Source organism: Numida meleagris, chromosome 1, assembly GCF_002078875.1.
Source record: "Numida meleagris isolate 19003 breed g44 Domestic line chromosome 1, NumMel1.0, whole genome shotgun sequence".
Classification (NCBI taxonomy): Eukaryota; Metazoa; Chordata; class Aves; order Galliformes; family Numididae; genus Numida; species Numida meleagris.
This window is the reverse complement of record NC_034409.1, coordinates 81,095,982-81,109,608: the sequence shown is the minus strand read 5'-3', so window position 1 is coordinate 81,109,608 and position 13,627 is coordinate 81,095,982. Positions and strand designations below refer to the sequence as shown.

The 13,627-nt window shown below is 44.5% G+C and overlaps 1 protein-coding gene across 7 annotated transcripts; it reads left to right on the top strand.

The window, feature by feature from the left end:
- On the top strand, positions 2,949-13,255 carry CLDND1 (claudin domain containing 1). Of its 7 annotated transcripts, none has more exons than XM_021398833.1 (7): positions 2,949-3,109; positions 3,723-3,898; positions 9,054-9,347; positions 10,085-10,192; positions 10,542-10,679; positions 10,787-11,006; positions 11,122-11,993. In XM_021398833.1, the coding sequence occupies exons 3-7, from the start codon at positions 9,059-9,061 to the stop codon at positions 11,123-11,125; spliced, it is 759 nt and encodes a 252-aa protein (XP_021254508.1). In that variant the 5' UTR covers positions 2,949-3,109; positions 3,723-3,898; positions 9,054-9,058; the 3' UTR covers positions 11,126-11,993. The 7 variants fall into 7 exon arrangements, with proteins under 7 accessions (XP_021254508.1, XP_021254541.1, XP_021254502.1 ...); XM_021398866.1 differs by lacking the exons at positions 2,949-3,109; positions 11,122-11,993 and adding exons at positions 3,270-3,377; positions 13,240-13,255; XM_021398827.1 differs by lacking the exon at positions 2,949-3,109 and adding an exon at positions 3,270-3,377 and having other exon boundaries at positions 9,057-9,347.

Below are 13,627 nucleotides of genomic sequence, written 5' to 3'. Positions count from 1 at the left end.
AGTACATGAGGTTGTTGATTTAATTTGTTTCACCGCCACTACACCTTACAAATTTCTACAATTGAAGAATTTCTGATAGCAAAGTGAGTGGGGCTTTTTCAATTCTTTTTACATATTTTGATCTGTTTTACTACTAGGTTAAATGTGGTTTTCTTCAAATTTGTACGTGTGCTTTTGTATAAGCACAGGCATTTAGATCAGGTGAGGTATGCATCAGTAAAGTATTAATGATGATAAATGTTGAGAAGGAGCACAGCTTCATTTGGCCATAAAAGCAAGCGTAGTAGTTTCTAAATGATTGTGCTTCAAAAACCTGTAAAGAACAAAGATTTGTAGGCCAATAAAAAAAGATTGGCTGAAACTGCCCGAGTGTGCTACAGCCATGGTGGAGGCAGGCTCAGAGGAAACCAGACGAGTGCCTGCCAACAGAAGTTTAATCAGTACATTGGGACAGCTGAAATAGTTTCCTACCTGGAGCAGTGATCTCCGATGTGGAGTATGGGAAGAAAATAGAGTGCATGCTCAAATGTTTTTTTTTCTGATCGAGGGGCACGGTCAAAGAAGTTTAGAGACTTCTGACCTGGAGGATCATAGAATCGTAGAATCACAGAATGAGTGGGTTGGAAGGGACCTTAAAGCCCATCCAGTTCCAACCCCCCTCCCCTGGGCAGGGTTGCCACCCACTATAGTGATCTGGCTGCCCAGGGGCCTGTTTGGAGGAGTGGATGTCCTTAAAGCAAACTGGTTCTATTCAATGGATTTGGAAGAAGTATATCTGCAAAGTCTTCTCTCTGGTCTTCTCTGCCACAGATAGAGAAATACAGAAGGCAAAAATAAAACCAGGGAGACTATAAAAAGGGGAATCTGGGGGGTTTCTGCTGCACTGTCTGTGTGAAGTGCTTGTGAAAAACTAAAGCCACCATTTTTATTATCACAGAGAGATCTGAGAGGAGCAATGTCTTGTAGAAGGTCAGCTAGTGTTATTGGGAGGAACGGGCAGTCTTTGAGCCCCTTTTTCAGATCTGAACCAGTAACTCAAGAAGTGAATGTGGAAGTTTTTTTTCATTTCTTGTCCTGCATCAGTTTTATTTCATACGGATAGTTCCTCCTCCTCCAAGATTCTACTTATTTCCTTAACCCGTGAGAGCTATAACAACGCAAATGCATGAAGATTTTCTTTTGCAGCACACCAGGGTTTTTTGCTTGTTTGTAATACCATGGTTGAACTCCATGTCAGTCCTGGGCCACTTCTGCTGGAGGTACGTGCTATTTTATACTATCCTGTGCTTCTATCTAAGAAACTACAGATCTGCACAGAGCAGGAGCAGCTTTTAAGCTATAGCCATCAGCATTACTTGCTTCCTGCTTACATGTGTGAACCACTGCAGTTTCTAAAGCAAACTTTGAAATCTTCCTGAATAATCTTGTTGCGTAGCTGATTGGATGTAGCAGAGTTTCTGTTGAAGCAAACTGAGGTGTGAAAAACAGAGAAAATGAGGAAAGACTGGTGTTAGCAATGGATGACTGTGTGTTTGTTTGTAATGTTTTTATTACACGCTAACTTTTTAGGTTACACTCTATTATATAGAGAAATATTCTTCCCGAAAAGAAAAATCCACAGTGCGTCAGCAGCCAGTGGCAGGCTACTTTGGATCTGCTATAGCTTCTGTCCTCCTTGTGCTTTCCCTGTTTATACACCCAAGGTTGCAGGGACATGGGTTTTTGGCCACGGCTGCATCTCAGCAGCTGGTGACCCACCGTGACCTGTTTGTTCTTCCCATTTTCTGCTTCCCAGGATAAAGTCTTCTGCCATGTACGTGTAGCCTCTCCTCAGTGCTCTTAAATGAATGACCTCATTGATGACCTTATTGACACCTGTGTTTGCTTGCCCCCAGCTTCCCAATGACCAGGTCACCCTGTACCAGTCCTCTTTTCATTTAATTATTTACCCTTCTTTCAGGCCCCGTGTGACCTGTGAAGGTTTATCAGTGATGATGGTCTGCTTTCTTCCAGCCCATAGGTACAAATGTTAAATACTTCAGACTCCTACATCATAGAGTCATAGAATCATAGAATTAGCTAGGTTGGAAAAGACCTACAAGATCATCCAGTCCAGCCATCCACCTACCACCAATGACCCCACTAAACCATTTCTCTCAACGCTATGTCTAAATGTTTCTTGAACACCTCCAGGGACAGTGACTCCACCACCTCCCTGGGCAGCCCATTCCAGCACCTGACCACTCTTTCAGAAAAGCAGTATTTCCTAATGTCCAGCCTAAATCTCCCCTGGCGCAACTTGAGGCCATTCCCCCTCGTCCTGTCACAAGTTACAAGAGAGAAGAGGCCGACCCCCAGCTCACTACAACCTCCCTTCAGGTAGTTACAGAGAGCGATGAGGTCTCCCCTGAGCCTCCTCTTCTGCAGACTGAACAATCCCAGCTCCCTCAGCCGCTCCTCATAAGGCCTGTGCTCCAGACCCCTCACCAGCTTCGTCGCCCTCCTCTGAACACGCTCCAGGGCCTCAATGTCTTTCTTGCAGTGAGGGGCCCAAAACTGGACACAGTACTAGTTACGCGCTGCTGGTGAGCCAGTTCCATGATCAGGAAAGGTGGGTCGTCCTGGGACAGGTTTCTTACCTAAAAATGAATTCTCCTGCAGTACTCAGAGAAATGAAAACCTTGGGTTTTTCAGGGTTTTTTTTAGCAGTTTTGGAGGTTGCTAAAACCAAAACTGGAGGTCTGCCCGCAGGAAACTGTTAGCCACCAATGGGAGTCCTGGTTTGGCTTGTGTGGGAATGGGGAACGGGGATGGGGGGATTTTTGCATTTTCCACTTTCTTTTTGGCAGGGGGAGTGGGAGAGGGTTTGAAGGTCACGCAGTCGGGATATTGTGTCACCATTTTTACAATCAATCGAGCGAAAAAGAATGAAACGCGAGCCTTTACGGCCACAAAAGGAGACCCTATAGTGACGGCTGCCGAAGGGAGAGGGCTGCCGCTCGGTGCTCATAAGGCGTTCTGTGTTTTTGTAGAATCTCACGACAGGGAGGGGACGTCTGGCGACGGCAGGACCGCGATGCCGCGGGTGGCTGAGGACGCAGCGAGCTAGGTTTGTGCCGGGATGACGTTGGCGCGCGGAGGCGCCGGCCGACTACAGCTCCCAGCAGCACCGCGGCGGCGTCGGAGAAGGAGGGGCGGAGGGGGCGGGGCGGCGTGCGGCTTTATGACTGCCGCGGCGCCGCTGCCTCTGGAATAAGGCGGAGGGGTGGTGGCTCCCGTGGTGCTGCGCGGCGGGGGGGCGGGGCGCCGCCCTGGCCCGGGGGCGGCTGCGGGGCGGAAGCGGCGCGCAGGGTCGGGAGCGGAGGTGCTCGGCTGCGGTGAGTACCGCGGGGCGGTTGGAGGGCGGAGGCGCGCGGTGGGGCGGCCCCGGAGGAGGGGGCGGTTCTCGTGGGGGCTCGGCGTCTGCCGGCCGGCCCGGCTCTCGGCCCAGCCGCGGGGCGTTGGCAGCTCCTCGGATAGCAGCGCGGTGCGGGGCCGCGGGCCTGTCCTGCTGGTTGCGTGCTGCGGGTGTTGGTGTGTTCCCGAGGGCTCTTGCCGTCAGGTTTCTGCCCCTCGTTCTTCGTCACCGTTTTCTTTTTGCGCTCCTAGTGACACTAGCAGGTTGCTGCTAAATCGCTCTGAAGTTGTGGTTGCAGACCCTTTGGTTTCTTGTCTCCTTCCAGGCTGCTGCTTGTGTGCCCGTGGCATCGCAGGGGCGGTATGAATGGAGCAGTTAGGGCCGGCAGGGAGTTGGAGGTGTGTGCTTCTGGCTTACTGCAGGACGCCGGTAGCGCAGTGTCTCTGAAGTGCCCTGGAACCACTGGAGCTGTGTATGCTGCTGGATGTGAGGAGCTCTGAGGTAAAAAAGCTTGGGTAGCATCGCTTCCTGATCCTGCATTGCCCTGAGTATCAAAAGGAGGAGCGTGTTTGAAAGTGTTGTTAGCTATCTACCCACATTTACTTATTTTTTCAGGCCTTCTGTCTGTTTGACCACGTAGCAGCCCAATTGCAAGCATGTTTTCTGAGAAAGTGCCAGACCTCATTAGAATATGCTTGCAGTCTTGCTCTTCTGTGATGCTGGGTAGGATGAGTTTCCTAAATGTGGTGGCCTGCTGGCTGACAGGAGTGATCACTGTAACTGGAGACAAATTTCTGTATTCCCTTCTGCTGTGGAGCAGTGACTTCATAAAATGCTTATCCATGCCTCAGTCCTGCGGTTGGTTGTTTGCCAGAACACTTGCTTCTGTGTATTCTTTATCTTTCAATTTTCAGCTCTGCTGTCTTACCCTTTTTTCCCCCTTATGGGAAGTATGTACATCTTTATATTCCTTCAATTCCTTCAAATGTTGCGGCTGGTTTGGGCTTCCCCTTGTATGTTTTGAAATTTTTACATGCCTCACTTCTTTAAAAAGTATAATTACGGTGTACTATGAAGCACTTATGCTTGAGAGCCTGTATGCCGCTGCCTTGTGGTGTTTATGTTCATTGCCTAGTTTAGTCTCAGCCATAACCTGTTTGAAATAGTTTGTGCTATTAGAATGAAATGTGGTGGTGGTGCTGTATGAACATATATTTTTTTTAAAAACGATTAAGGCTCTTGCTAACAGCCTATAAAGAGAAAAGGTACTTCTGTTTAGCATTAGTCTTTGTCTCTATAACTGCTGTCATCTTTAGTAGTAGTAATGTTTTCTGGTTGGTTGTTCTTTTTCTATAAGTAGTGTCATGTAAAAGTACCTCCCACGCTTTTTTTTTGCACAGTTTTCTAGTAACTATTTTGACTGACTATACTTACTACTCCCATTGAGTTCTCCCTGGGGCTGAAAGCTTGATTCTGTCTTGAGTAGAGCAGAGGACATCTACTTTAAGTGGGTGTGCCTCTCCTGCAAGTGGAGATGCTGTGTAAATGAGCAGAGTAGCCAAGTCAGTGTCTGTGGCATGGAGAATTTCTAGTTCAGAATTGTCCTAAAGTGCTGTTGAGTTCTTCATATCTCCTGTAGTTGTGTTTTCTGTATGTACTTAAAGTGCTAGGCAGAAGCATTAAGGACCCTTGTTAATAAGGGATTGGATGTGAGCTCTTGCTCTGGCACTATCTTATCTATTCTGCAAATCCATGTATGTTCTTAGAACAAACCAACAGAAGCCACCTGCTAGTTTTTAATGACCTGTAGCCTCTTCAGCTGTTTCTGCCTATCCCCAGAGCTATGCATTACATTGTGTGTCCAAACTTCTGTCTTGCCTGGGCTGCGTTCAGTGGGCAGGAGTTGTCTTGGGCTGCATATATGTAGAACTCTCCATAAGTAATGCCTCCTACTTCTTTCCATGGAAACTACAACTGATACAAAGAACAAAATAATACTATTCAATAGAGCAAATTCTCAGCTACAAAACACTATTCTTCCACATACCACTGTTAGCTGTGCGTTTTTGCCTGTGATTGAACAAGAGCCTGCATGCTGCGTTTGTGAAAACCTGCACCAGCAGAGGTGATTCAGTGTCTCTGTCACACTGCTGAAACATGCCACCCACCACCTCGCTGCTCTCAGATCCACTGTTTAGACTCCAGAAGCGTTCAGTAAGCGTCAGTGAAGGTCAGTGGGTGTCATTTTTGTCCTCATGGAGAAATTCAGTCCCATACCATTGCTTCATCTGCACTTCCATGTCAGGCACCATTTTGTCTGACTGCCATGCCACCAACATCTGCCTCTGTCATGGGCTAACGTGGTAGAATAGGAGGCATTACTTTCAGAGCAGCACTAGTATGTAATGTAGCTAATGTATATAGGCCACAAAACGTACTTCATTTTTTTATTAAAACATTAAAAAAGCAATAAAAACACAGAACTAGTGGGATATGTGACCTTGTTTTTGTGAAGCAACACAAGTCTGGTTTGATGTCAGTGGCTGCAATTCTTAGTTCTCAAGGTTCTAGTCAGATTTTTTGATTAAATTTTACTCTTCCTGTGTTTCATCCTTGAAAACAATTGTTCACAAAAATATGTACTGCCAGAAAGTGATGACACGAATAAGGTGTGACTGTGAAGTGAGGGATGTTTTTCTCTGGTAAGAGGGCTTTTAAGTCCAGTAGAGAGAGATGATCAGATTTGAATTGAGTACTTGATTGCAATTCTGTACACTCAATTTGAAAACTTGTAGGTAAATGTATTTGTCAACTGAAAATAATCATAAATGTACCAAAAAACTGATGTTTTTCTGCAGTCTTGAATCATATTCTCAAATTCCTTTACCAAAACAAAGCACAGCTGTGTATTTTTCGCTTGTCATAGAGCATGTTCAGCCAATGTACTGAAAGGCATAACGCTATTTACCATCACTTAAGTCAGCACTGCACCGTGTCCCAGTTTCAGCCCAGACAGTGCTGCTTGCAGTGCTGTGTGGTTGTTGTGGGGGAAGGGTGTGCCCCTTTGGTGGAGCAGGGCTGCTGCCATGATCAAGTGGGGCAGGAGGTGGCTGCGGGGTAGGATGGTCTGGACCACACACAGGCTGAATGTGCTGGTGTTACATGGTTGAACTGCAGTGGCTGGCTGTGGGTAATGAGCACTAGGCAGTGCTTGAGGTTTTTTTTTTACTCTTTGATTTGCTTGTGATAGAATTGTGACATCAGCTCTGTCGAGTCCACTGTATATTTAGCAATGCATAGCAAGCTGACCAGAAGTGTGTGATAGAATATTTCCAGCACCAGTGTTGTGGACCTGGCAGCTGGGATGTAGCATCTGAAAGCAAGTCATCTTGAGCCGATTGTTTTCTTTCTGTATATTAGGTACTGAGTTCATAGAACTTTATAAGTGTTAGTATCGAAAGGTAACAGCTGCAAAAGAATTAGCCAGTAATGTCCTGCTTATATTCTAGCTACAATGGATACTACTTTGAGGTTGGAGTTTGCAGGCTCTCTTGTGATTCCTCCTTCCAGTGGAAGCCCTTTCTAAAGTGAGGAATCTGCAGCAGAGAGTTGTTCTTGTAGTGAATGTGACTTCAAAACAGTGGAAAATCCAGCCCAGCCTGCTCACCTGCTTCTTCTGGTGCTTACCCTGAGCCAGTTCCCAGGGCATCTGCTCAGCTGGGCAGGAGCCAGCAACACAGTGTTGGCTGCAGAGATGCTGCTTGCTTTATGAGAAGTTCATGAAGGGGAAGAAATTCCTGGGTGAACTTTATTTGGAAGAGTAGAGAGGTCAGCACTATACAGAAGCCTGCTGTGTTCCTGTTCTGCTCATCCAGTGCCCTGCGTACTTTGAGCTAGGTGCTCGCATATCAAGAGACAATGGAAGTACAAAATGAGAGATTAAACAGTGCACAGAGTATTTGCTTCTAAATCTTGTTTCTGTGTCTTCCGGATAAATGAGCCCAGGTATGTTTTCTTCCTCCTAATATGCTTGCCTAGCTTATAAAGGTTCAGAGATTGTGGATTGTTGTTTAGAGTTGCAAGTATTGCAGTGTTTTAAGTGGGTACTACTTGTTAGTTCACAAAAACATTGGTTCTAATCTCAATCATTTCTAAGTAGTTAAATGAAGTATACTATCTGTAATAATCCCTCTTCCAATATAGAAATGATGCATAGGGAATGAGATAAGTATACATAATCTCTCACCACCAACTCCATTAGCCAGTTTGAACCAAGTAGAGGAGCAGGTGGAAGGGAAAAGAAATGAGAAGGGTCTAGTTAGCATCAGATATTGGTGCCTTTTGAACTCCCTGCTTATTTTGCACCTTGTTTCATAGTTGAGAATTTTATACTGGCACATCTGACTTGAGCACTCTTTTTTTTTTTTTTCCCCCTTATGAATGTTGTGTGTTTAGGCATTTGTTGTTTCCCAGTTCATCTAACTTCAAAGGAACTAGACTAAAATAGAAAATATGTTGAACAAGATGTGTGGGGGAAGGAAAGTAAGTAAGGCAGTAGGGAAAAACTGATTAGATTGTATGGTAGCTCATGCCACCAGAACAGCTCTAGCTGCAGAGGTGACTTCAGTTGATACTTCATTTGACAAGGGCATCAAGCCCTGTTCATCATAATTCATAGATTTAGTCAAGCACTGCAAACACATGACAAGCATTTTGAAGTCCTCTGAGGTATTGCACTATCTACAAAACGTTATGTGTATTAGCAATGAGTTATTCATTACAATCACAGTATTGTCCAAGTGCATGTGATACCAGTTTGTCCCATACTGCCTTTGACTCTGAGTTTGTATGTACTTTGATGCGTGTCTGTGAAGGAAGGGCTTAGTTGCCTCTTACAGGGAGCCAGAACGAGGTCCTCCTGGTGGTATGTGAAGGTATTCCAATTTTGGAAGCTGTTGTCATCTAATGCCCAAGACACAGGGAATTCCCTTGGCATTTTTTTTTAGTTCTTCAGAAATGCCTCTGTATATACTGTGGCATCATCTCAGCATTTACTGTAATTTCCAAACTTGTCCTTCCCTGCTTCCTTTGTGTTCTGTCTCTAGTGTCTAGATACACTTCACAGATTCCTAAGAGGCATTCCAGCATCTTGGCATGACTGCCCTTTGTGAGCAGTCTGGAAGAAGCTTTTTAGCATGTGCATGGTTTTCACCTTTGCTGTAAACACAAGCTGTGAAAGCCGTATGGGGTGGCAGGCTAAAAATGGCTTCTGCCCTTGCTAATCTCTTTAAGGAAAGATAAATCTTCTTACTGAGTGCTGTAGCTGGATTCTCTGCTTTCTGTGGTTGCCTACAGTTGAGATCGGAAGTGCCAGTGAGTTGTGCCATCTGCTTTGGGGGTAGAATTGCTATTGCTCTCTCAGGGTGATGTATAGAGGCTGGGAGAACAGTGATACCTGTGTCTTGAACACACAGATCCAGTGAGTATGGAGTAGTACTGTAGACTTAGTATTTCTGTACTTCTAGCACCTTGGAAGAGATACGTATCCTAAAGAAACATGTCACAACAGGAATGACATCTTGAGTCCGGCACTGCAAGATAACTTCGTATTTAGCATCAGAGGAGTTACTTACTTGGACCTTCTCTTTCCTTTCAGCAGCAATGATGGATAACCGGTTTGCTACAGCACTGGTGATTGCCTGTGTTCTCAGCCTCATCTCCACCATATATATGGCAGCTTCCTTAGGCACTGATTTTTGGTACGAGTACCACACCCTGTCCCCTGCTGAGAACATTACTGAAGCTGGCAGGAGCATCTGGGAGGAATTTATCAGTGAAGAGGCAGATGAGAAGACCTACACAGATGCGCTCTTCCGGTGCAATGGCACAGTTGGGTTGTGGAGGAGATGCATCACTGTACCCAAAAACTCTCACTGGTACAGCCCGCCAGGTATCTCTGGAGTAATTAACACTTCATAGCTTTGCCTAAAGTGGTACTTTCTTCATCCAGTGTGTCACTTTCTTCATCCAGGAAGCTTATTTCTAACTTGCGTGTTTGTTTGCTTTTTAATAGTGGCAATGTAAACTTCTTTAGCAGTGAAAAGTGAAATGATCTGTGGCTGTCAATGCTACAGAATCTGAATTTGATATGTTGTATTTGATCTAAATTTAGTCTGCTGTAACTTGGGTTGCTTTTTTATTTTTTGCATCTGCTGCCTGACAGGTGATCCAGTTATTATGGCTCTGCCAGTTATCCTCTGTCTAGGCGAGATCAAAGGCGGGGGGGGGGAGGGAAGGGAAGGGGAGGGACATCTACTTTATCAAGGCAACACTTGCTCCTTTTAGACGGTCGTGTTTTCTTCATGTGCCACAAATGCCCCACTGTGACGTCAGTGTGTTTTGGAGCTGTTGGATATAGAATGACAAATTTTGGCAAATGTTAGTTGCTATAAAGAAGTGTGGTGGAAATCCTGCATATATAACGCAATGCCTTGTTGAGATAACTACATTATCTTTACTGTCAAGATATCCTACAAATCTGTTTTGAGAAATATTTACTACTTTGAATAAAACAGTACTCAGAGGAGCTTCCCAGCTCAAATGCTTAGAAGAAAAATTAAATGGAGAAGTGGGGGTTGGGAAAAAATAAATGGTAACTGTCTGGTGTGGCTTTTTTTGTTGTTCCAGAAACTGATATGACTACAAACTGCATCAGTTTTTCCCTCTCTGATCAGTTTATGGAGAAGTACATAGAACCTGGAAATCACAACAGTGGCACAGATTTGAATCGGACTTGTAAGTGTCATTCACATCTTGTAGGTAAAAATGGTGGGATTAAAAAAAAATGGGGTTTCCCAAATGCAGTTGCTGATGAGAAAACATCTGCATCTTGCTCTGCAATTTCATTTTTTTTTACAGTAGCTTGAGTAGGAGGTCAAACCTTTGAAGGAAAACTTAAGTGCTCTAGCAAAGGCTTTGGCCATGAGTGTGCTACAGGAATGTGTAAGTTTAAAGTTCTTTCTACTTCAGTGGAGCCATTTGTCCTTTTTAGCAAACCAAAGAAGGAGTGTGGGTGGAAAGGAACACAGCACGATGGAGAAAGTCAGTTCAATAAGCCTGTCCTTTGTGTTTCTTTAATGTGCAGATCTCTGGCGATTGCAGTTTCTCCTGCCATTTGTCAGCCTCGGTCTCATGTGCTTTGGAGCTCTGATTGGGCTCTGTGCATGTGCCTGTCGCAGTCTGTATCCTGCCATTGCCACTGGAGTCCTCCATTTTCTTGCAGGTAGGTCTTCTGCCATTCATCACTTACACTCCTTCCTTCATAGCTCTTAGTGATAGCCAGAGCACTTCAGCAGTGAACTAACTGTACTTTTCTTCTGCTTTCCCCAGGACTTTGTACGCTGGGCCTGGTTGGCTGCTATGTAGCTGGGATTGAGCTGCTTCATAAGAAGCTGCCCCTGCCTGGTGATGTGAGGGGTGAATTTGGCTGGTCCTTCTGCCTAGCCTGTGTCTCAGCACCTTTGCAGTTTATGGCAGCTGCTCTTTTCATCTGGGCAGCTCGCACCAACAGAAAGGAATTCACTCTCTTGAAGGCGTACCGTGTAGCATAGTAAGTGCTGCTACCCAAGTATTAGATTTCCATGTAATAGACTCCCCTCAACCCCTATTACTTTTATTGTTCTTTTAGACAGTAATTTTGCCTTGTACTGCATGCTTCTTGCCAGTTGAGACAGCATAGCCTGCAGGCCCTGAAGACAAAGACCTTTGGGCTGAATGACCAAACTTTGCCAGAAGTCTGCAGAACTTAGTTTCTAAAAATGATTTTAATAATGTTTTTAAGCTTTCTTTGGTTGTTTTTCTTTGAATATCCCCTTAGTTAAATTGTTTGTCTCTCTTAATTCTATTACCCTGTCAGACTGGAGGAAATAGGAGAGGCATTGTGGTGTGGAAGTGAGATAGGAAAAGATGCAAGTAGGCAAGTATGGGAATTGCAGAGCACAAATAATAAGTAATGGTGAGTTGTCTGCTCTGTGGCCTATGGAGAGTGCCCAAGAGACATGTGGAGACATAGGAACCTGTGTTATGGAAATACTGTAGTTAAATCAGTGCTGTAGCTTAGCTTAGGGTCTCTTATTCTCACTAGTTTGTTATTTTGTGTGGCTTCTGCCAAAACTGATGTAGGCAGAGCAGCTGGCTCTGGGAGCGCTTGCACAGCACACCCTCCTAAACAGAGAATCTGTGCTGCTGTTCCTGTGGAAGAGAAGTTTCCCTGTGTGGAGCTTTGTGCTGCACTAGGTACACTGCTTCCAGGTACCTGCACTACATGTGATTGTGCACTCTAATCTTAACTTGTGGTGCTTTTGCTTGCTGTGAAATAAGGCTTTCCTCTCTCCTGTTGCGTTGAAGGCAAACCTTCACAACCTTTATCATTTTGAATTTGGTTTAGTGTATGTGTGTATATGTACATAATATAAACTTTTGTAAAGCTCTCTTATTTTACCTATGTAGCACACAACAGAGTTTTTTTAAAGGTGCTGCTCACTTCCCACCTTGCCCCAAACCTATTGTTTAAATGAAATAAAACAATCCTCAGAAACTTTTGATGTTGTGTGAATTTGTTGGGGTAGGGAGGGAGCGTTCTAAAATGATGGGAGGGGAAGTATGTATCTCTCTGTAGTTAGGGAAATGTCACCAGAAACAAATACATTTGGTTAGATTTCTTACTAAATTCTTGAACTCTTGCTGACATATTTGTCAGTGGAGGGACACAGCACCCCCATAATTTCCAGTAAACTCCCAGTCTTTGCATGTGTTGCTTCTAAATTACTGCATTTCTGGCCAGACTGAGTGACATGTCTTGCCTAGATAAGTGTTCCAAGACTAAATTGTTTAATTCTGGAGCCTTAACTCCTGTCGGTTCCTTGCTTCATGCTCAGTGTAGGAAATGTGTTTTAGAAGAAATGAATCCTGAAAAGGAATGACTCTGGTGTCCAAGGCTCTGAGTTACTGCTGATGGGAATGACATGGAAGTTTGCACATTGTCTCTCTACTGTTGTTTTCCTTTGTTGGAGTAGCTGTTGACTGGTTTCTTAAAGATTGGGGACCTTGTCAGTTTCTTGGGTGTTTCTCTACCACAAACCAGATTAAAAAGAGAACAACCCACTTCTCCTTTTAGCATCACTGTAATCTTCACAAGCAAGATAAGCATGTGCATGATTCTGAAAACCCAACATGAATGGTAAGAGTGGCTGTGGAGGGTCTTGCTGTACAATACTTGGTCATCTCTCCACCTAAAAATGATTCTCCACAAATTCTCAGTCTCATCTAACCTGATGAGAGGAGCTGTGATACAGTTAACCTAATCTGAGAACACATGGACGATATAGCTGCTGTTATGAACTTGCACAGATTTGGTGAGGTTTTTTAAAACAATTCAGGTAGCTTCTCCGTGCCTCAGGTAGGTAAGACCTAATGTTCTCCAGGGCTGTTTCCCTTGACCAAAAGACCGTGCATTGCATTCCCTGATGCTGGTTTGTACTAAGGATTTCTGTAGCTTCCCTTGAACAGCAGGCAGTGTACCCCATTCCCAGATAGTTATTCATGCTGGAGACTGGTGCTGTTTCTCACGAGCAACAGATCCTGCACGCCATTCCAAAATGCAGGTTCATACTGCAGATTTCCATTACTCTGGTGCTTTTAACAGATGTTTCTGTTGCTTGCCCATCTCACACAACTCAGCACCCTGGTGCTGCTTCACACTGCATGTCTCGGGTCAACCCTGTCCCTTAAATTTGTCTCCATAGTTGTTTGTGCTGTTGTTTAAAGCTTATTTTCTTTGTCAGAACAAGTGTCCTGCAGCCACTGCTTAACCCCAGGTGACATAATAAGACAACGTGGATTTGAGTTTTCGTACACAAGTAAGTGACAAATCAGACCGATGCAGTATCATTAGAGATAATGTGTCAGTCATGTGTGTTGTCAGTCTTCTTAACTACTCCATCAACTGAAGTGTCCGAGAGGCTGCTGTTAAACAGCAGTTGTTTTTTTCCATTATGGCAGGAATTTGTTTTTGTTTTCATTGATAGTGGACATGAGAGTCATATGTTGGATCATGCAGCATTTTCTATCAGGAAATCGTTATTTCCGTTATTTCCGTTATTTCCGTTATTTCCGTTATTTCCGTTATTTCCGTTATTTCCGTTATTTCCGTTATTTCCGTTATTTCCGTTA

Excerpts from the sequence above, each read along its gene's own strand:
- CLDND1 (XM_021398833.1), top strand. The coding sequence starts at position 9,059 with ATGATGGATAACCGGTTTGCTACAGCACTGGTGATTGCCTGTGTTCTC. Across the intron at positions 10,193-10,541 it reads CACAGATTTGAATCGGACTT|ATCTCTGGCGATTGCAGTTT; the intron begins GTAAGTGTCATT and ends TTTAATGTGCAG. Across the intron at positions 10,680-10,786 it reads AGTCCTCCATTTTCTTGCAG|GACTTTGTACGCTGGGCCTG; the intron begins GTAGGTCTTCTG and ends TGCTTTCCCCAG.